The 24,265-nt window shown below is 38.0% G+C and overlaps 1 protein-coding gene across 1 annotated transcript in view; it reads left to right on the forward strand.

Moving 5' to 3' along the window:
* The first annotated feature begins 305 nt into the window (after positions 1-305).
* LOC145977724 (juvenile hormone esterase-like) overlaps positions 306-24,265 on the forward strand; it is a 144,032-nt gene continuing 120,072 nt past the window's right edge. Inside the window, exon 1 of the mRNA XM_083109964.1 lies at positions 306-532. Coding sequence (XP_082966090.1) covers positions 320-532 — 213 coding nt within the window. The 5' untranslated portion in view covers positions 306-319. The remainder of the gene's footprint in view (positions 533-24,265) is intronic.

The following is a 24,265-nucleotide window of genomic DNA, read 5'->3' on the forward strand; positions in this document are numbered from 1 at the left end:
GATTTAATGACCTAGATTAGAACCAATGTTTGAAGTTACTCAGAATCGCAAGGCAAAGTTTATTTTACTGATTGGTAAATGAAACCTCCCAAAATGAAACCTCAAATACGCCACTGAATTGACACCCCCCGCCGCCTCATTCCGTAGCATTTATGCTAGCAAATATATTAAAGGTTAATGCTTCAGTCCAGAGCGTGTTTTAGACACAGTGCTTGACTCGTACATGAACCTTACGATCTGCTCAGTGACCCTGCAGTCTTATCAGCCTTTGACTCTTTTTATCTTTGGTTGGGATTAGTACGGTGCACATTCCAACACTATGAAGCCGTGCTTCGGGATCTTCTGTGTGGTGGTTCTAATTGCGAGTGTAGACTACGTACTTCCTTCAACAATTACAGGCGATTCGCCTATTGTGACGACTATCCAGGGCAGCTTAAAGGGGAAAGTTCTGACTTCACTGAGAGGAAGACCTTTCTTCGCTTACCAGGGAATTCCGTATGCAAGACCTCCCCTTGCACACTTGAGATTCAAGGTAGGAATAAATTTACTGTACTTACACATCAGCGTCGAGGCACTTTCTGACCTACACAAGAAACTTAAGAGGTTGATAAGAAGTTCATTAGACTAAACTACCGCAGTAGCAATGGATTTTCACATCAATAACCTAATTTAAAATACAGGGTGTCCATAAATTATTCACCCCATAACAGATCAAAATATTGGTTATTGGGGGTTATATGACCACATTGAAGTAAAATTGCTAATAATTAAGAGATTTATTGAAATAAGTTTCATATTGCAAAATGAAGATCAGTCTTTGAACTGTATCTGGTAGTACAAATGAGTAAAAATATATTTCTGTGCAGGAACAAAAAATGCAAAAACAAAAGTCTGCAAAAACCCCTGATATGAGCACACTGGGGGGGAATATGGGTAGTTATGCTTGATTGATACATTTAAGAACATATAGACGTAACAGTTAACAGGATTGCACTGAATGGATGCATATCATAAACATAGGCGTGAGCACGGGGGGAAGGGGCAAGGGGGCAGTTGCCCCTCCTAATAATCTCACTTAGAAATGTGTAGAGGAATCTTATTACCGTTATTAAACAATCTTATTATCATTTAAAAAAATAACGTTTTTTCAAAGCGTTGAAAGTTCCCAGCAACTACGACCGGTATATTTCCTATGTAATTGGACTCTCTCCCTTCGTGCTCCACCAAATTACTTCTTATAATGTCTCACGCATTTTATTCGTTGTATTACACCTATGTGGTCGCAGAATAACTTAGTCACACATTGGAAGCGAATAAGTTATATCCAGTTGTTTTGAGTCTGCTGTAAGAAATAGGGCCTGCGCTAGTCATTTTGCCGCTATTTTTCAACCCCCCCCCCCTCCCCGTCATTACGCAGCTACGGGAAATTAAAAATCAATATATTCCTAAGTAAAACATCAAACTATAAAATAAATAATGAGACTTGTTACGCTATTTCAATACTATTAAGCACAATAGGATATCTCGCTTCACCACAGTAAATCTTAAAGAAATGCGACACTAATTTTATATTATTATTATACTGTATTTTATGAAAGCTCTCTCTCTCTCTCTCTCTCTCTCTCTCTCTCTCTCTCTCTTAAACGTATCTTAAATGTAACAAGTATTAGGAAAGATATGAAGGCTTCACTTCATACGTTTACCGTTGTAGGTCTGTGATATATGATTCGATTTTTAAAAGAATTACATGTAATATTCCCAGATCTCCCGCGTGGGTGATCTGAGGTCTGAGTTCTTTCCTGCGTTGTTCCCGCATAAAGCGGTTCTGGGGCTTACCCAGCCTAAAAATAATAGGTACTTGGGAGCAACCCTGGGAGGTAAAGGCGGCCGGAGAGTGGTGCTGATCACATCACCTCCAAAATGGCCGAGATCGAGAATGTGTGTGGCCCTACCCCAACATCCTCTAAATGTGCCTTCATGACATAGTGCTACATGCACAGGGAACTTTACCTTTTGATGTAATATTCTTATTCGTATAATGCTATCTTGTATAAAATGGAAACAAGCGTATTTCAGACATGATTGACCGAAGATAGTCTTTATATTAGCCTTAATTTCCAAAAAGAAACTTTGTTCGCCACTTGTACGGTTACCGGCAAAGTTAATAAATTCGATGTTCTACACTGACATTAGGTGCAATTCATTATAGCCGAAAACACATTTAGTTCATCTTTTAATTTAGTAGCCTTCATGTATTAACATTCCGGCAAGTTTGCAACACTTTTCAGACAAAAGATCAGAGGGCATGTCTTTATGCTTACTAATATAAAATAAATTGAAAATTCACTATGATGTTTAAGCTGCTCAAATCTTCCTCTTATAGCTAAATTAATCGTCTAGGACCTGGTAATGAAAATGAACTTTGTACCGTTTTTGTGGATCTTCAACAGTTTCATCATACTGAAACTGCTTCTTCTTTCGATTTCGGAACTGTACAGTGTTGCCTATCTTTGGATCATCTAAGATCTAAATTCGATGCCAACTCTTTCTCATCAACCGGGACTCACAGGTCGCCTCCCCCCGACGTCTCCACGAGTGGAGGGAGGGAGGCTCTGCCAGGCTCGCAAGTGGTGTCTAAGAAACTGAAATTTTTCGTCACTCCTGCTTTTTTCAAAGCGCTGATATGTTTGCAAGAAATCATTTAACAGCAACTAATACATCCTGTGCCGGATCTACAAATGTTGCCACTCCCCCCCGCAAAATATTACCAAAGGTCCTCTCAACCTTTTTACCTTTACACACACACACGCTGTATATATATGTTGTTGCTGAGAGGTGTCAACTGTCATCATTTCACATTGCTAACGAGATTACTTAGATTACAAAGCTAACCGCCTATGAACAAATCGAATGTGGCGGTTTTAAGAGTTCACTGGATTTTTTTTCACGGTTAGTCTTTTAAATTACATATCAACTTTTCTAGAATGAAGTATGTGTAATTTGTATAAGCAAGCGTAAAAGAGGGCTTCTTAAAGTACTCGATGTTAGCAAACAATATGATTATATACTCGGTGCACAACCCTCCAAGTAACTCTGCCGGCGGCCATGCTTATGGGACCCATGAGGTGTAATATCCTTCAAGGTGGGTACCGGACAGAAAAAGGTTGAGAACCACTGGCTTAGGGGGAACCACATTGGTGTGTTCCAAGTAGACGCCCGCCATATTGGTGGCAGCCATATTGAATGCAACTCATTTTTTTAAAAATGGAAAGGGGTTGATGTGGTATATATTTGACACTGTTTTCTCACACCTGGAAAATGATACACTTGTTACAATCATGCAGTCGTAACTTCTACCTGATTAAAGATAGTTTGAAGAAACCTTCACCACTGCTTTTCTCGTGAAATCTAGCCTCATTTATTACACCCGGGCTGGGTGTCTAAGATCGGAATTTTTCTGGCTTTGTCCCCGCATAAAGCGGCTCTAGGGCCCACCCAGCCTTAAATCAAATGGTACCAAGTGGAATAAACGAGGCCGCAGCGTGGTGCTGATCACATCACCTCCAAGATGGCCGACATCGAAAATATGTGGGGTCCTACCCCCCATACCCTAAATGTGCCTTCATGGCACAGGGAACTTTACCTTTACCTGTATATATTGTATTCGTTTCTGTACCCCTGAGTAACTGAGTTTATTTTTACATATGCATATACGAACCCTCTACTATGTCAATTGTCAGAGACCCCCTAAATGCTTACTTGTCTCCGGGGACCCCCGCACTGCGGGGTTTTGCGGGTTGTAGATCTTTTACTGAATACATCGTAGAATAATGTTTTGAAGACATTTGCTCATTACATAACTTGGAGTAAAAAGTCATACCAGATAACTAGTGAGCAAAGGAATGTAAATCCACACAACTGGTTTGCAATACACTGAGCCTCACGTGCGACCATTTGCACAGTTTTATTGTCGCCAATTATTTGAAGGAGCTCATCATGTTTCACCGGAGTTAATGCATGGAATCTGCTTTCCCCCCTTGTGGCACTTATGTTTTTAAAGCAAGACTACTGATACGTTCCTTCAAAAGGATGGATTGTCATATATTAACTCGCAATTTATATATAATATAATATAACTTTCAAGTTTTCAATAAGCTTATTTTTTTCTTCTCTTCAAATTTTGCCGCCTTGAAAATTTGCCGCTCTGGGCGGTGGCACGGTTCGCCCCCCCCCCCTTCCACCGGCCCTGGTAAGAAATAATGTTCATATATAAATTAGTCTGAACCACAGAGAAAAAAATAGGTAAACGTGGAGGAGAACAAAGAACATTTGTGTCACGGAAGCTGGAAATTCTAAGAGAGTGATTTTCGGCGAGTCAGGACACATACTATATACGACCCTGTTTAGTACCCATAAATACAATGAAACAGTGAGATGGAATGAGGTTTCTCTGTCTCCGACTGAACTTTCTTCAAATATTTTGCCTCCCTAAATCAGAGGATCTGCGCACTCCTATGCAATAACATATTTCTTTACTGTGGCCCTTATTATTTTTATTCTGTCAGCATGTGAACAATTCTGAGTCGACAATACGTGTGCAAAGTTTTCATTGATTCCATATTGTTCGTAATTATCGCGAACCTGTCTGACCCTGGAATTGGCATCCCTCAATTGAAATTATAAAAAAAAGGGGGAAAAAATCTTATTATTTTTGTAGTCCATAAGTATGTGCCAGTTGGCAACTGAGTAAAAAATTCGAAAAAATAAGTGGAAAATGATTGATTGATTTGCTTTATTTTACTTCGCTTCTTGTGCCCCTTTTGGCTAATTTGCGAAGATGAGGATGAGTGATGATGTGATGAAGCTGATGAACGGACACTCACAAACATCCAAGTCCTAGCCGGAATTCGAACCCGGGACCACTGGCTTCGTAGCACGCTGTGCTAACCACTCCGCCACAGGGCCGGCTATTGGAAAATGGATGAATCATGTCCAAACTATATGTTTTGATATTGTTTCACTTAATTCAAGGAAAATCTCGTTCAAAATTCAATAAACTATTTTTAATTTGAGAGATCACACAATTTAATGTGTATGGTTTACATTTCACCCTAATGTTAGAAGATTATTATTGAACGTGTAAAAGTTAATATCAAAAATAGTATGAGTATTCATGTCATCATGAGATGTAAAAGTACAAAGAAAAACAATCCGGTAAATTGAATAAAAGATATAGTAATAATAATCATTATAATACAATAATAATAATAATAAACGGACAATAAAAATAATGGTAGTTTTTATTGGTTTAAAATAATGACTTTTTATATTTAAAATAATTAGTAGATATAAAATATAAGTCCACTATTATTTCGTTCAATATCCGATGGAGGCACAAAGTGGTTCGGATCCCACTTTAAGCTGTAGGTCAAGTCCCGATTAATTAATATCTGGAACCATATTTGATGTATACACGCCAAACTTCTGGAATTTGATCATATGCGTTATATCAAGAGTTTTTTGCAATTTCATTGAATTTGTAATTATGCGTTTCAAGTTTGCACGTTTCCATAAAACGCCAATTTTTGAAGCATGTAGTAAAATTATGCATTTGATTTTTTCTACAGAGGTACAAAAATAATCAAACTTCAAGTACAAAAAATCTTAAAATTATATGCACAGTCGATTATGAACTGTATGGTGTTAAGTTCCCCGTTCGTGAAAATTGGAAGAAAAACTACACTTTTCAGTGATTTTTTTATTATAGTAAGATAACAAAGTTAAGATTAAATTTCAGATAACGCTTATTAAAAAGTAGAGACTTGAAGCTTTCCAATAACGTATTTGAATTTTTTCCTCCCACGGAGTACAATTTTACAAGCGCTAATATAAACGAGGGCTCAATATTTTTGTCACGGATAGTAGTCTCGGTTGACCTTTCTGTGCCTAAAGTGGACTTAAAACTTCAAACTTGAAAACTTATCTTCTGCATTTCACTTTCATTTATCCTCTCCCCCTTCCCTCCTCTCTCTGTGTCTGTGTACGCACGAGATCGCGTGTCTCGCTTCTTTTTCTATACTTATCTGCTTCTCATCTTTCCTTTTCTCCGCATCTCTCTCTGTTTGACTCGTTAATTTTACGAGGTATTCCTTTTCCTCAATATCTTCTTCTTCTTCTTTCATCTCTCTTTTTTACTGTTTCCCTTAAAACACTTCTTTCTTATGATGACTTCATGCACAGAAAGGCTAATCGGGAACGGACCTACAGTTTAAAGTGAGTCACTATGTGCCTCCACCGGGTATCGAACACGGGACTTCTTGATTTGTTGGTGATCACGTTACCAACCATTCGATTCTGATCCCCTTGGAAAATTTTCTGCTGGCACCCATTTGCACACTCCTCTCGGTTCACGCACCCAAACAATTTTAATATGAAACAAAACACCAATTTGAAAAGCGGCGAGATTGCAAATAAAAATACTTATTATATGAGTTTCGATTCTGAAAGTCATCTTAGAAACCTTTGAGAGTTCAAAGTTTATATTTAACAGGATATGGAGAGCATTATTTTTTTGTTTTCCCTAACAAGTCCTTAATCATGCTGCTGATGCATAACCGACGAATAAAAACATTTTTGTAGAGTTACGATAACTTATCCAACAAGGATGTTGTTAAATGCAGCAACATGAGTGTTCAAAATGGGTATTTGGCAAACTTCCTATTCGTTCAGTGACCTCTTCGTACTTCTGTAACAAGAAGCTAAGATTGACTAGCAGCTACTGAAAGTGTTAAGGCATCAGGCAGTTCTATCTACGTAGAACTATATTTTGGAAAGTGTCTAAACCAAGTGTGTCACATAAGATTACTATGATGATGTTGATAAAGGGACGCGCCTCCGTGTAGTGCTAGCGTAGTTTCCTTGAATTCAAGGGGTCCCGGGTTCGATAAACCTACAGTTTAAAATGGGATCCGAATAACAATGTGCCTACACCGGAAGATTTAATAATTCAGCATTCGATAACCTGTCAAAATCACTCAAAACAAAGAAAACCGATCTACAATATCAATATTATTGTCGATTTGCAAAACATTTAGTAAAAACTTTCTACCTCGCTCAGCTGATAATAATGGACAAGGAGAATAACAACATTTGCATACACCAAATAAAGAAGCAAATCATACTACCACACTCAGAAAATCAATTGTAATCTATCTACCAGTTGTTTATTTTTAATGACCGACTGGCCGAAACAAAATAAAGCAAAGCTTTATAATTTCTTTTCCTTCCACCGTATCCATATTATTACTGCAGTCGTTGCACGCTTTGTAGCTAACTTCCTTTCCTTGCTTCACTCTGTCTACAATGCAAGACTCAGGATTCGCTTTCAGTTGCCCCCACTCCGCCACCCCCTCTTTCTTTACCCTGTCTTGTTCGCAACAAGGTGGGTGAGATGGCGAGGATACCATTGAAATTTCCCTCTTATAAAAGAAAGATTCCTCAATTTGCCATGGTGTAACACGTTCTCGAATGGAATGGGATTTCAGCACTACCATTTCAGCGCATGAAGGGATCCGGTTTTCTCTACTCAGACAGCGTCAGCTGGTGACACAAATCAAGTTATGTTCAAGAGCGCAGTGTAGCTAGCCAGAGACAGAGGTCTGATGAAGCGCAGGTGAAGTGGCGTGGGAACATTCTATGTTTTGAAGGAGATGATATTCAATGAATAAATATAATAAAAATATTTGCGTTGCAGATGCTTCTTTGGGTGTGCACGTGCGAATAGGCAGAAGCCGCTACTGGTTATAAGCTTCATCTCTACATGGAGATACATTGTTGCTGCGATGGAGTTTAGCAAAGTAAGAACAAGTTTCAATATGTTGCCTCAATTTTTTGTGCCTTGTGGTTCTCTCTTCACTTTTTATTTGTTAATTATTATTATTTGTTGTGCCTTTTGGATTCGATTGTTTTGACAGAGATAAGAGAATCGAACCCAGAACCTTCAGCATGTGAAACTGATACGTTATCACCGCGCCACCAGGACACATGAAAAACAGACTAGGGATGGCCATTTAAAAAAAATGTTTTTCTATTTTGAAACGAAATCTTTCGATTTTTCGTTTTTCTCTCTTCGAAAAAAAATCGTTTCTTCGTTTCGATTTTTTTTAGTTTTCCCCCTTTTCAGAAATTCTGGTTTTCGATAAATTTTCAGTTTTTCATTTCCAGCCTTTTTGTTTGTAGAAAAGTATTTCATTTATGTATATTTTTTTTTCTGTTTTACAAGTTTCTCCTCTTTTGTCTCGATTTTTTAATTATCCTTAATTTAACCTTTTCACACAAGGTTATTTGACTCCATGAACTTGTTTTCAAAATGTTAGTACACTGCCCTCCAGAAATTAAGCAACAACAAGAAAATGTGAGGTAAAAGAGAAAACAGTTGGAGAAAAGAGAAGAAGAGTGGTGGGCATGCTGAAAGAAAGCAACGAATGCGTTAGGGAAAACAGGTGAGTCATAAAGTGCAATCATCGTGCCCTCCCACGGATTTCTGGCGTACCAGGTATTTAAGTCGAAGACGTGCGTGCAAGGAAGAGGTATGTGTCTCTATCTGGAGAGTGCAGAGGTGAGTCAAGTGCGCGGAAAGAGTCGAATATGGCAACCAGGCACCATTTGGCTGATGAATTACGGTGGCGTGCCATCGGTAGACTAGAAGCAGGGCAGCGTCAGTTCGAAGTGGCCAGGTGGCTCAATGTCGATCGTTCAGTTGTCAGCAGGTTATGGAACAAGTTCCAGAGAACGCAAAATGCATCGCGGAGTTTCAGTGGAGGTCGACCGCGTGTGACATCGGTCAGGGATGACCGATATATCCGTTTGACAAGTCGGCGTAACAGGTCCGCAACAGCTACCCAAGTGCGTGCAGCGGCTATTGCTGCCACAGGACGGCCCATGTCAACGAGTACAGTACGCAGACTGCTACACGAGGGTGGGTTGTATGCCAGGAGACTAGTGTTGTGTATACCACTCACCCAGCGTCAGAAGACAGCCCGCTTACGTTGGGCACGAGAACATGTGAACTGGACACTGGACCAGTGGCGGTCTGTTCTCTTCACTGATGAGTCCAGGTTCTCACTGGACAGTGATTCGCAACGCCGATTGGTCTGGAGAGAGGCAGGAACTCGTTACCATCCCTCGAATGTTGTTGAAAGGGACAGATATGGTGGTGGAGGCGTGCTTGTATGGGGTGGCATTTCTATTGGTGGACGTATTGACCTCTATATCCTCCCACGTGGCACCATGACAGTTCAGCGCTATAGGGATGGGGTCCTTGCACGTTATGTGGAACCCTTCGCACGAGAACGAGGTCCAGGCTTCATTCTGCAGGACGATAATGCCCGTCCCCATAGGGCAGGACTAGTCGATCGGTTCTTGGACGAACACCATATTCAACGCATGGTGTGGCCATCCCATTCCCCGGACCTTAACCCCATTCAACACATGTGGGATGCTCTGGAGAGACGTCTCGCTGGCCTTGTGCCCCCTCCACAAACACTCCAAGACCTTCAACTGTCTCTCTCCCAACAATGGACCCTCATACCCAATGAGTTGGTGGACAACCTTATTGGCAGCATGCGGCGGCGTTGTGAGGCGTGCATTGCTGCGCGCGGTGATCATATCCCTTATTAGTGTCAGACAACGGTCACTTTCCGTCTCCAACGTTTACCACCTGTGATGCTCCATGCGTACATTTCATTTCTTTTGACCATGAGTGTACCTTGTTTTGTGTTTCTTCTGTTCTGTAAGGCGTGGGACACTTGTTTCCTTCGTTACAAATAAAATATGTACACCCTCCGGCCTTGTGTTTGATTCTATTGGATGATCGCCATTTGTTGCTTAATTTATGGAGAGCAGTGTATTAAAATGCGGTTCCTTTTGACAAAACCATTAATTTCTTCCTTTTCCATGCACTTGTTTTTCAGAAAGGGAATTACGTTGTTAGTACAAGAGCACATTTAAATGTCTGGTCATTTTGTTTAGCTAACCGGCATCCATCTTTACACTTCAGCTTGTTCAAACAAACATGCTTCTTTCTCTCTCTTTTTTGTGTGTACTGAATTGAACTGCGTACCGGAACAGAGCACACCAGCCCCCCCCCCCCCCCCTTGAACTATGGATTATCCAAATGTGAACCTATATAAACCTACGAAAATAACATTGATCCTTTTTTCCTTGAGATTTTACAAGAATTTCGATTTCTAGCATAAATTTAATGGGTTTGTTGTGGAGAGAGACAGACTCCAGAAGTATGCAGTCTGCAATATTGAATTTTAGTTTTATTGTTGTTGATTCGAGGCTACCAGAAGTACCTATTCATTCCCTGTCCCGACTATTTGCGATCTGTAATCTTGTTGGCAAGTCTCGTTTTTTGGTTTGCTTGTTTGTTTGTTCACTCACATTTAGAATTTTTTTTTCACTTTAATAACACTGATAAACAATGAAATACTCCTTTAAATAAAACTAAGTGATCTTTATGTATTCAGATGTGCTGATAACGAATATCGCACCCGTTTTCCTGTATCACCTAAAGTTTTTGCAGAACACCCACATTTTATAGTTTTATGGTTTCAGGTCTGCACACCCTGCTCCGCATACGGCTTAACGTTTGGTTCCTAGCAAATGGATAAGAACCTTTTAGCGACCTTGTGTGTTTATGACTGGCACTTAATATTTCGTGGAGGAAACATCTGGCAGTAGAGTAATTTCCTGTTTCTCTGTTAAAATTTGTTCTTTTGTGGGTTAGTCGAGTCTTAACTTCCTTTCCGATAACTTCGCGAGTAGCCGTATTTTATGTTTGTGTATGTTCGAGAAATTGTGAATGTAATATTGTGTATAGTGAAGTGAAGTGTAAGTTGTATTTTAACAAAACGATTAGAGCATTCATAATTGTTTTTTCAAAGAAATATATTATAACTCAATTAATGAGTTCGCCATGTCACGCAAATGTGTGAATAACCCGAACTTGTTTTGTTCTGTTTGCGGGGAATATACTCCGAAGTCACAGAGAAATACTATCACTCCTATAGTGGAAAAAAAGCATACGAGTTGTATTTTGGAAGTAAAGTAGATGAGGGAGAAAGCATGGCACCAGGTAAAATTTGTTGTAATTGTTCGCGAACTTTACGTGGTTTGTTTAATGGCACTCACAAATCAATGCCCTTCGGAAACCCTGTAATATGGACAGAACAGAAAGATCATACTACGGATTGTTACTTCTGTTTAACACACATAGTGGGATATAGTTCTAAATCAAAACATTCTATATTTTATCCTGATGTTCCTTCAGCCAAGAAACCTATGAGTCATGATTTTATACCAATTCCTAAGCCTCCTAAAGAATGGACAGTGGATGAAACAGTACCAAGCAGTGCTTCTCCAGATGACGAACCTGGACCCTCATATTCAAACACCGATCCAAATTTTCCTGATCCAAATATACCTCACTTTATTTCCCAATCCGAACTAAATGATCTAGTCAGAGACCTCAACCTTTCTAAAGTTCAAGCGGAATTATTAGGTTCTCGTCTCCGAGGGTGGAATTTATTACAAGATGGTGTTAAGTTGTCATATCGGAAACGCCAACAATCACTGACACATTTTTTTTCTGTTAGTAATGAGTCAACGTACTGCAATGATGTAGAAGGCCTTCTGCAAGAACTTGGAAGGAGTCACAACCCAAACGAGTGGAGACTTTTTAGATTCATCTAAGAATAGTTTAAAAGTAGTATTGTTGCATAATGGGAATATATACCCATCAGTACCCCTTGCCTAATCTTCCACCATGAAGGAAACGTATGAAAATATGGATACCATATTAAAAGTGATAAATTATGAAAAATATGGTTAGCAGATATGCGGAGACCTCAAAATTATTGGTATACTGTTAGGCATGCAGTCTGGGTTTACAAAATTTTGTTGCTTTTTTTTTCGAATGGGACAGCCGGGCAAAAGATAAACATTACAACATTGTGGATTGGCCCATACGGAAAAAACTTAATTCCTGGAGAGAAGAGTGTTAGGAATCACCCTCTACTTGAGAAAGACAAGATTTTGTTACCACCGTTGCATATAAAGTTAGGGCTGATGAAAAATTTTGTTAAGGCTTTGGATAAACACGGTGAGGGTTTTGGGTACTTGAGAAAAACATTTCCTAAACTCAGTGATAGTAAGTTAAAAGAAGGCATATTTATTGGGCCGCAAATCCGTGAGATCATTCATGATGACAACTTTTTGGAATTGCTAACAGAAAAAGAGAAATGCGCATGGTTAGCTTTCAGACAAGTATGCTGTAATTTTCTTGGAAATGTGAAATCTGACAACTACAAGGAACTTGTTAAGAACTTGTTGAAGTGTTATCAGCGCATGGGGTGCAATATGTCCTTGAAAATTCACTTTTTAAATTCGCATTTTGACTTTTTCCCCCCTAACTTGGGTGCGGTTAGTGACGAATGCGGCGAGAGATTTCACCAGGATATTTCTGTGATGGAGAAACGATATGCTGGAAAATCGGTACAGAACATATTAGCAGACTACTGTTGGAACCTCAAGGAAGAGGTTTCTGGTGGCAGTTACAAACGGCAGAGTTCAAGAGAGAAGTTTTGAAAATGTGAGTAAAAATGTGTTTTTTTTTCCTTTTTTTGCATGAAATTTCTTAATTGAACAGTCAAAATCGGTTCTATATATATATATATTTATTTTTTTTATTTTCATAGTTATTCACTTCAATATTAAAATCTTATTTCATGAGCAAACAAACAAAAATAATTTCAAATTTCGATGTATTATTACAAAGGGAATTAATTTTTTTTAAAAAAATAAAATATGAAAATCCAGGGAAAACGATAGGTGATACAGCATTTCTACTTTCAGATTTGGATTCAGCGGGGTCGAATTATAAATAATCACCTATTTTCGTTCAAAGGAGCGAAAAAAAGTTTGAATTTGTTCATCAGTGTAATCATTGCTAATACGTATTATTTAATTTATAAATATATAATTTTCCAAATATGTAGAATTACCTTGGCTGTTGTGCTATAAGAATGAAAATTAGAGGAAATTTGAAAACATTGTTAATTTATGAACACAGTACTATTCGAATCCTTCTGAGACTTGAATGCAAATAAGCACCAAGCTGTTTGCTGTATGACGGCCTTCGTCTGTTGCTATTTGTCGGGAGAGGAGGTCTACCGCGGAGTTTATTTTTCTCCCGTTACTTTAAACCAATTGGACCTCGCCGATGGCGCAGTGGTAGCGGTGTCGCTTTGTACCGGGTTCGATTCCCGGTGGAGGCACATAGTGGTTCTGATCCCACTTTAAACTGTAGGTCCAGTCCCAATCAGCCTTACTGTGCATAAAAAGTGGACTTAAACACCAACTCAAGCAATCAATCTATCATGTACAAAGACAAAGCTTATATGGAAGTAAACAACAACTCAACAAGTTTACATAGTGTATCTTATGGATGTTCAATGTGAGCACCTTTCGTGACACGACACATATCCATGTGGGCCCAATTCTTCCCAGACACGGGTCAGCATGTCTGGAGTGATAGATTGAACAGCTGCAAAAATACTGTTTCTCAAGTCTGTCAGGTAGCGGTGGTATACGTGCACTTTATCTTTCACATAGCCACACAAGAAGAAGTCGGAACGTGAGAGGTCAGACCGAAACCCCACAAATCAACAAATTCAATTACACAAAAGGACTTCTACAGGGAAGTCGCTATCTTGTAATACACCTACGAGTAACTGATGGGAAACAAATGATAAGCGCTCATGATAGAGAGCTTTCACAACCGTTCTTGTACATGTACGATGTAGACATTCACTTTCGTTTGTTGCAATGTACCAACTACTTGAAACCACAATAATCATTTTGGGACATCTTGTATCCCCATCCCTATGACAATGTGACTACAAAAGCTCCGCCAATGTAGAAATATTTTCAAATTTTCGTCGTCTTGTTAACCTGACTTTAGTATTTTGAAAATACTATTTTCCTTGTTTGTTGACCTGACCTGTCCAGGAATCTTCCTTTTCTTTTATTACACACAAATTATTGCATATTGCCGGTATTTAGAAGTACACACGTAGTACACACATTTCAAACTGTTTATTCGGCTAAGTCACCATTGAGCACAAATCGTATCGAAAGAACAATTCCGAAAGAGCATACATCTTATCCGACTGAAACATCATCTAAAGAGTGCAGCCAAATGGCTGTATATTACAATTTACTTCACGATATTCCGTCATGTGGCAGCGAAATGCAGTATTTACCTGAAAATGGAAGGTTCTGAAAACTCGACCTCAGAAAGGAAAACTTTGAAACTGAACTTTTCTTTCTTTTTTCGTTTTGCGAAAAAAATTCGATTTCCGTTTGGCGAAATTTTTTTCATACTTTCATTTTTCGATTTTGATTTCTTCGAAAAAAAAAAGTGGCCATCCCTAATCTTTACCTCTTGAGGTACGCTTGGAAAGCTTCCAATGAAGCGCTTTTTTCTCGGAAATAGTGGCTAGTGCGCGCTATAGTACCTGGCAAATCAATAACTAATAGATGCCTTACCACTACACCAAGTCTTGTCCCCAACTCAGCTTCCCAAGCCGTATCCTCTTCTGGTAAGAATAAGTTTCAATATCTCTTTTCCTGTTCATGTATTCTATTAAATTTGCTTATCTCTGATGACGCTAGATCTAATCGGGACTGGACCTACATATTATAGTAGGATAGGAAGCACTGTGTGTCTCCACCGGGGATCCCCTTATTACAAGGCGACACCATCGGGAGGATGCAGTGGCGCCAACAGTGCAAAAGGCTTAACCTGGCACGGCTCCCGCCAAAACCTTCTCTGTCGTCTGCAGGGCGTTGTTGCCACTGATTTCGGCGAAAGCGAGCAAACGTGGCGACAGGCCGGGCTGCGAGCAAGATGTCTCTGCTACCAGAACATTCACGTCCTTGACAACGTGGCAACAAAGGACACGAGAAGGCAGTGGCGAACCCTGGTAGGCAGAGGACAAAGCACGTGCTGTCTCCAAGGCTTCTGCCAATGGTTGGAAACACTCACGTGACGCCCGGGAAAGTTTGCTAGCAGGAGAAAATCTATGGTTTGGCGCGAACTGTGCCAGGTTAAACCTTTTACACTGTATATGAGCCTGTGGGGCTCGAGCCCATCTAACAATTTGCCTGTTATTCTATTTCAAGCGCTTAAAAGAAATATTTCGTCATAAAACAAAGAAATTTCACAACTTTATTACTGAGTGATATCAAAATACTTCATAAAACTTTATTACATTTACAATGTGGTACTTTTCGGTGTTCTACATTATTTACACTATCCGTAGTCGTATTAATTGGAAAGTAGGGGAGGAAAGCTATCACATTAACCAGAATCAGGATCGATAGGTTCTTAAAGCACGGTTCTTAAAGATCCAGAAATTCTCATGGATTCTATTGAGTTCCGTAACAGGACTGGAGACTCTCTTCTCGCTCAATTTAAATTCGGTCCAAGTTGCGTATTGTTTCATTGAAAAAAAAAGGTTCCTGGACCGTAATTAAATTGATCCGGATAAAAGGTTCCTGACCTGAATTGAAATACTTTGCAGATAAAAAGGTTCTATACGATCCAGAATCCATTTACGCTTGCTGATTTTCTTTCCTGGACCGGAATTGAATTTATTTAAAATTCCTGGACCTCTAACAACCCTAACTAAAAGTGATGAACAACGACAGATTTGTTATTATTTTCCGGGATTAGGCGTTCGAAAAACAGTTATCTGCGAAATAGGCGCTTACATCTAAAATAGGCAAAAACAGTCACTACAAAAGTAATGTTCTCACAAATGGTCTGCAACCGTTTTTAAACGTACAAGTCTAGATTGTTCGAGCAAATCCTCAGCCTACTTATTTCGCATATCATTTCATAAAATCATGAAACAAATTTCCCCCTTTAGTCCAACAAATGTTTCTCAAAAGTTGGCATCACTGCAGACACGAATTGATCGTAGCAAAACATATATTTTTTAAATATTCAGGACAGTAGGTAAATAAAATTACGGTTTTGTGATTAAAAGTTTATGCATTTTCTTTCGACTTGTGCGCTGTCCAAATATTGCTCATTATTGAAAATTCTCTTTCGGTTGGTGCGTGCAACGTACTCATGGAAAAAAGAATTTACTTGGTATATTACTTCAGTACATAACTGAGAAATTTTATACAATTCCACTTTAATTATTCTATTGTCATCTGGACAATCTCTCAGCACGCATATTTCGGATTCATACTTTCAAGGAAAGATAAACACAACAACCGTACAATTGAACTGTTCTAACATTTCACAATTTTGTTATGTTCGTGATCGTGATTGCTACGCAGTACACCGTTTACCAGCTTACTGGTTTCAGGCAGTTAAATATGGCAGCACTACGTTTGTGATTTTCTAAAATATCCTCATTTTCTTATAAACACATTCCATAGATAACCAGCATACTGACGTCTACGTTTCTGCTTAAAAAATTAAGAACTTAAATATGGCAACCCTGAATTTCTGTCATTTTGAACTTTCCCATTTCGTAATGTTCGCGGTAGCATAAATAACTATTAAATACCGATTGTTACTTCCTAACTTTAAATGTGAAAAACTTATATGACAAATCCCTTTATCCAGGGCGGATTTACCACTAGACTATTCTAGGCTTTATTCTATAGCGACTGCACAAAAATGAGACGTTGAAAAGTTTATGCATTTTCTTTCGACTTGTGCGCTGTCCAAATATTGCTCATTATTGAAAATTCTCTTGGAAGTGACGATAACCATCGATTATTAAAATTCATTATTATTGTTGTAATAGCAAAAGAAAACAACATGTCAAGCCCGTTTACTTGCCTATTTCATGAAAGAAGGTAGAAGAAAGGAGTTTCTAGCGTTTTTAAATAACTTCTTACATCATAACCTGTCATAACCTATTTCCAGTACTCTATTTTAACCAGAGTGCAAGTCTGTATGGCAGACTGCAAAGGAAGCCGCGCGAGGTCATGCAACAGTGCTCTAATATAAACAATTGTTCCTCGAAGAAACTAATGTAAACATTTTGAATGCCAACAATCGAACGTCAAGTGGAGCGATATTGTCGGTTGAAATAAGTTGAAGCAAAGTATGAAGTGAATTCCGTCGGTGATTACTTGAAAGTTATTCTTGAAAATAATTTAAGAGCACCTTTACAAAATCTTGACATTGTTCTTAGAATTTTCGTATTATACCATCAAAAGCCAGTGGAGAACGGTCCTTTTGTGTTCTGAAAAGGAAACTGCCCTCATAAATTCGAATAGTAGTCGTTCTAGTGTGGCATCCTTCACAACGAATGCTGATGTCCTGCAAGAAATAGAGTTTGAAGCTCTCATTCATCAGTTTGCTGCCATGAAAGACAGAAGAAGACAGTTTTAGACGAGTGTTCTCTTGTTAAATCTAAGTGTATTGTTTTATCGAAGTTCAATGAATTATTTTTAATTTAGATGTGTCTATATTTTAAAGTTTACAACAGAGTGTAATTAGTCAAAGTGAAGTACCATGATAACAAAACTGTTAATACTAATACTAATAATAATAATAATAATATTGATGTCAGCAGGGTCCATAACAAAGGATAGCCTCCGGGCCCAAACATTATAAATCCCTCCCCGGGTTTCGCCGCCACTGCTATTGCTGATGAGTTTTAACGTTATACGTATATTAACATTTTCCACCTCTAATGAAAATATCTGGGATTCAATTTTCAATGGTGGCACATTTTATTTTCAAAAATATCCAGTAACGGTTAGCCTTCTTGTGCTAAATTTAATTCTGTATTCTTTACTACTCTGGAAAGTGTCGTATGTGTGACGCTTATTGCGTTAATAGTCTGTATGGTTTATAAAACCTTGGAAGTTGTCAAGATGTTGTTAAAAACAGATTGTGTTTTGTCTTGTATAAATGGAGTTCATTATAGTTTGTTGAATGGAATTTTGTGATCAATTAAATATTGTTGAATTATGAGTGCTTATCATTGACAATATATTCGACACCTTGTGTAAGATCTGCATGTGTTCCAAATACACAACAGAAGTATTAAATGGCGACGAGAAAAATATTTAAGGGCGTAGTACAGATTTAGGTGAGTTTTGTCTATGATTAATTGGATTTAATCGTTGCTGTAGGCATCATGTCGTATGTGCCAGGATTTGACAAATATGATCCAGATGAAGGAACCATTAACTCTTATTTAGAAAGATATGATAATTATTGCCGAGTTTTTAACATATCTGAGGAAAGCAAAGTTCCTAGATTGATATCTGTAATTGGCCCCAAACCTTATGAAGTGTTACGCGAGTTGTTCTCTCCAATATTACCAGAGAAGAAATCGTTCAAGGAAATTTCTGATAGGCTCATTTCTTATTACAATCCAAGTAGTAATTATATAGTGCAACGCCTAAAACTAAGAAAATGTACACAATTGGATGTGGAGAAGGTTGAAGATTTTACAAGAAGGCTCCGAAAGATAGGTGAAGCATGTGGATATGGTGAGTTTTTACCTATTGCATTGTTTGACACGTTCGTGAGCGGTTTAAAGTCTGACGTTATTAGGAAGAAAATAATAGCAGAAAATATCATGGAATTCCAGAAAGCTTTTGAGTTAGCTAAACAAATGGAGAAACTCGAGTGTGATATGAAGGATTATTACCGTGAGGTGAACTTACAAGGCACAATGAATATTAAGTGCAAAGGCAATGGCAGAAGATTTCATGAAGCGAATAAGGTTTCACGTAAAAATGAGATTGATTCCAAATTTAGCAATCAGCAAAGTAATCTTTATGGTCAAGGTAATAATTCAAAATCATATAAATCAAAGTCCAAAGTGCAAGGGCATTATGAAGGAAGTTTTTGTTCGTTTTGTGGGAAGCAAGGCCATAATTATTTGAAATGTTATAAAAGGATTAACATTGAACGTAGAAAGTCCACAAATTATGAACTCAATAACAAATTTGTTGCTCATACAACTGAGTTAGAATCCGCACCTAACTCTGAAGCTAGTCCAACAAACACAGCTGCAAATCAAGATTTATTTATTGCCACTATTTTTACGCATTCTAATGATACTCAAATCAACTTTAATAGTAAAGTTGATAAAGAAGAAATCGTGGATCATGCATCCAAACTTCAATCATCACAACATGTGGTCAACGATTCGGAAAATGATATAAAAATGTGTACAAGGGAACTAGATTCCAACATTAACCAGCGTACGTATTTAATAGATATTAATGTACATGGTCATGAAGCCAAGTTTGAGATTGACACTGGATCCTATGCATCTGTAGCTAGTAAAGAATTTTATCAAAAGTTTCTGCATAATGTACAAATGTCTGAACCTAACTGTACATTGAAAGGTGCTGATAATAATGTGATACCTTTACTGGGAAAAGTTAATGTGAATGTTGCGTGGATAAATCAGTTCTATTGTCTAGATTTGTACATAATTAACTGTCATTTAGAATATCCGCTTTTAGGAAGAAGTTGGATTCAAATTATGATACCCAAGTTACATTGTGAGTTGACTGAAATTTGTGCAAGGGGAACTTGTTCTCCGCTGTCTGATATTATTGCACACAATATCACAGGAAATAATGCAATGAACTCTGATGTTCGTAATGTCAAGCATATATTAAATAAATGTGACAATTGTATAAAAACAAATAATGTACAAGGGATCGTTGATATTATAAAGGAAGAATTTCATTCTACATTTGATGGCGATTTAAGCTTGCCTATAAAAGATTTTAGAGCTGATATTCCATTAAAACCTGACGCAACTCCAATTTTTAAGAGATTTTACAATGTACCTTATGGAATTAAAGATAAAGTAAAATCAGAATTGGATAAATTGGTAGAAAATGGCATTTATGAAAAAGTCAATACTAGTGAATGGGCCAGTCCGATGGTTGTCATTAAAAAGAAAAATGGAGATTTACGCATTTGTTGTGATCTAAAAAGTACATTGAACAAATATGTAGAAAATGCTTCTTATCCCCTACCACTGTTAGAGGATATTTTCCAGAAAGTTAGAGGAAATGCCGTATTTGTTAGTTTGGATTTACAAAAAGCTTATTGGCAAATAGCTTTGAGTGAAAAAGCAAAAAGGTTGCTTGTAATGAACACACCATGGGGATTATTACAACACACAAGATTACCGTTTGGAGTTAAAATTTCGTCTCAAATATTTCAGAGAGTAATTGAACAGATATTGCAAGGTCTGCATTATGTAATTCCATATCAAGACGATATTCTAATTTGTGGATCTGGACTGAATGAAACGGTTAGCAGATGTATTGAGGTCATGCACAGGTTATCACAATATAACGTGAAGGTTAATTTGGAAAAGTGCAAGTTCTTTAAATCATCCATTCAATACTTAGGATATGAATTCTCTGCGGAAGGAATTAAACCTTGCCAGTGCAAGATTGAAGCATTGCTTAATTGTCCACGTCCGCATGACGTGAAGGAATTGAAGTCGTTTTTGGGAGGCATTAATTTTTTTCGAAGGTGCATTCCAAATATGGCTATACTGATTCCAGCCTTGTACAATTTATTAAAGAAGAATGTGCATTGGAATTGGAATGATGACTGTGAAAGTCAGTACAAAAAGGTTAAAGAAGCACTGAAGTCATCCGAAACTTTAACTCCATTTGATCCTAGCAAGGATACAGTAATCATATGTGACGCTTCGAGCTATGGACTAGGAGCTCAGATATGCCATAGAATTAATGGGGAATTGAAAACAATAGAATGTGCATCTACTACTCTTTCGCAACATGAAATGGCTTATCCTCATCATGAAAAGGAAGCTCTTTCAATTATATTTGCCGTGAAGAGATTTAGAAAATATATTTATGGAAAGCAATTTCAAATATGGACTGATTCACTGCCCGCCAGACAACTACTTCAATATGGAAAGACTATACCCATTATGGTTTCATCCAGGATTCAACGTTGGTGTTTGTTCTTGGCTAATTATGAATATGAAATTGTGTACAAGAAGAATGTTGAAGTAGCGGATCTGTTGTCGAGGTTGCCATTGCAAGGGGAAACAGTTGATATCGACGGGATTCAGTTTGTAAATGCAATCAAACTCACGGATCGTCTGAAAGATGTCTTCCGAACTTTGCAAGAACAAGATGTGATGTTGAAACAGGTCAAAAGGTACGTTATGGAAGGTTGGTCAGAATCTAAGATTAAGGATCCAAATATAGATGCAAGTGAATTCGAAGCGCTGAGAAGAAGAAGAAATGAACTACAATGTGAAGAAGATATATTGCTGTGGAGTTCTAGAGTTATTGTACCTAATTCAATGAGGCAGCAAGTTTTGGAGACAGCTCATGAGAATCACAATGGCATAGTAAAAATGAAGTTACTATTGCGTGAAAGATATTGGTGGCCTGGCATAGACAAATGTATTGAGGATCACGTAAAATCGTGTAACGTTTGTAATGCTGTAAAACCCGACACCAAAAAGAAAGAATACTATAATTGGAAGGAAGTAACTAAGCCGTGGGAGAGAGCACACATGGATTTCTTCTATTTTCAAGGAAAAGTGTTGCTTCTCGTTGTTGACGCATTTACTAAATGGCCAGAATGTGAGGTTGTATCTTCTACATCATTCAGGGATGTAAAAGGATTTATGTCGAGACTAAGTTCAAGGTATAACCAGACATACACCTTAGTTACGGATAATGGTCCTCCCTTCCAATCTGCAGAATTCAAGAAATATTGTGAAGATCAAGGGATTGCTTTAATGCATTCACCAGCTTATCATCCGGCTAGTAATGGACAAGCTGAGAGACACGTACAAATTATAAAAAGTGCTCTGAGATGTAAATTGTACGAAACTAGAAGAGATGACAAGCATTTTGATTTAAATAATGCTTTGCTAGATGTGCTACGTAGTATCCGAATGGCTCCAAACACCGTTAATTTGAAAACTCCTGCTGAAATGATGTATGCATTTGAGCAGAGACCGAAAGATGATATAGATCGAGTACAGAATATTCCTGATAAAAACAAACGTGAGGATACCAGAGGAGGTATCAAAGTTTGGGTGAAACTTGCCAACCGAGATTCCTGTGGTGCATCCTATGTGCAAGGTGAAGTTGTCCGGAGAGCAGGGACATATACTTGGTATATTATAGTTGGTAAAGATGTTAAGTTAGTGCATGGGAACCAAATAAAATGGAGAAATGTGATAGAAAATGAAAGAGGATATCATAATACTAGTGATGAAAATGGCGATAAGAATAATGACGCATCTTCAGAAGTCCACGAAGGAAGATATTTAGATGCGAATGATACGTTTAAGGATTACGAGAGAGGAGACAATCATGAAGTGGTGGAAGAAGCTGCAAGAGGTAACATAGATTTAGATAGACGTGAAGCAGCAGAGTCAAGAGTGTTAAGGAGAAGTCAGAGGCAAAGAAAACCACCTAACAGATTGGATTTGAGTGATTATGGTTAAAACAAGTAAAGACATTAAAACCAAAATTTTGCTAATGCAAAATTTCATCGACGCGGGGGAATGTCGTATGTGTGACGCTTATTGCGTTAATAGTCTGTATGGTTTATAAAACCTTGGAAGTTGTCAAGATGTTGTTAAAAACAGATTGTGTTTTGTCTTGTATAAATGGAGTTCATTATAGTTTGTTGAATGGAATTTTGTGATCAATTAAATATTGTTGAATTATGAGTGCTTATCATTGACAATATATTCGACACCTTGTGTAAGATCTGCATGTGTTCCAAATACACAACAGAAAGGTTATTATTTAAAGACTATTTTATGTTTCTGGAACTTTCTTGTTCGTTGGGTGGATATAACATCATCATCGCTTTGCATAATACTTAGTCCATGACTAAAGCTAGGAAGTTAATGACCTAAAAATGTAGAAAATGACTTACAGAATTATAGTCCGATTACTTTCAAAACATCTCCAGCTTGCTGTGCGAGTCCAGCAAGCGAGCCTACCAATTGTGTAGATCGTGAGCGGGAGAGTTAGTGGTAGGTGCTGGGTTGAGATTACGTCAGCGGCTCGCTTCTTGATTGGAGCCTTCGAACCTTTTGACTCGCTCCCAAGCTGCAAATGTAGAACACCCAGAGATGTTACGAAAGTAATCTCACTCTACCTCAACATTTTTAAAAGATACCTACAAATGTTAAAAAATGGCATAAGAGTTTTCTCTCTGAAAATTTAAACTTGATTTTTCATAAATTACAAGAGAGTAATTGAATAATTCGATAAAACCCGTTGTTTGGTGGTTTAAACCACTGAAGCAAAGGGATAAAAGCAATTAAGTGCTAATGTGGTTTTTTTTGTTTTTACTTCAAAGGTTACATTAAATACACCACAAGGTTTTTCTGTATGTCATTCACCTCCTTTCAGAGTATAGACTCTGTGGTATAGACCTTCCACCAGAGGCATCTCGTGAACGCATGCGGTGCATGCTGCGCATGCGTTAATTGTGGGAAAAAGGACAGCTTGCTCTGCGACGACATTCATGAGCATTTCTACATTCCAATTTCTTCATATAGGAGAAGTATTTATTTTACACGAGAGCGCTGAACTAAGCTTATATTACATTTCTTGGATCTGAAGTGACGGATGCATCAATTGTGGGAATATAATGATTACTTTCTTTCACATCAGATCTAAGAAATGTAATATAAGCTTAGTTCAGTGCTCTCGTGCAAAATAAATACTTCTCCTATATGAAGAAATTAGAATGTAGAAATTCTCATGAATGTCGTCGCAGAGCAAGCTGTCCTTTTCCCCACAATTGACGGATGCGTTCACGAGACGCCTCTGCCTTCCACGATACAGTAGTTCGCCAGCATATGGAAATACAGTTGTGTTTTGCGTAGGCTACATCAGATTATATATTTTTATATTGTGGCTAATTTTACTTTGAAACCATATATTGAAGCGATAATATCGGGTGTCCCACATAAAAGTGGTACGACTCACTGACTGCTTTTCATACTAATTGAATTGTTTTTCATATGTAAATACTGCAGAGTTTCAAGACATGTGTCATCATATAATTACATTTTCACATCTTATGTTAGGTTAGGTACACTTACTGTGTAAAACTGTCTGGTTTATAACAAATGCTGAAAGTGCCATCCACCAGCATCCAGGC

Source organism: Lepisma saccharinum, chromosome 23 (genome assembly GCF_977018435.1).
Source record: "Lepisma saccharinum chromosome 23, izLepSacc3.1, whole genome shotgun sequence".
Lineage (NCBI taxonomy): Eukaryota > Metazoa > Arthropoda > Insecta > Zygentoma > Lepismatidae > Lepisma > Lepisma saccharinum.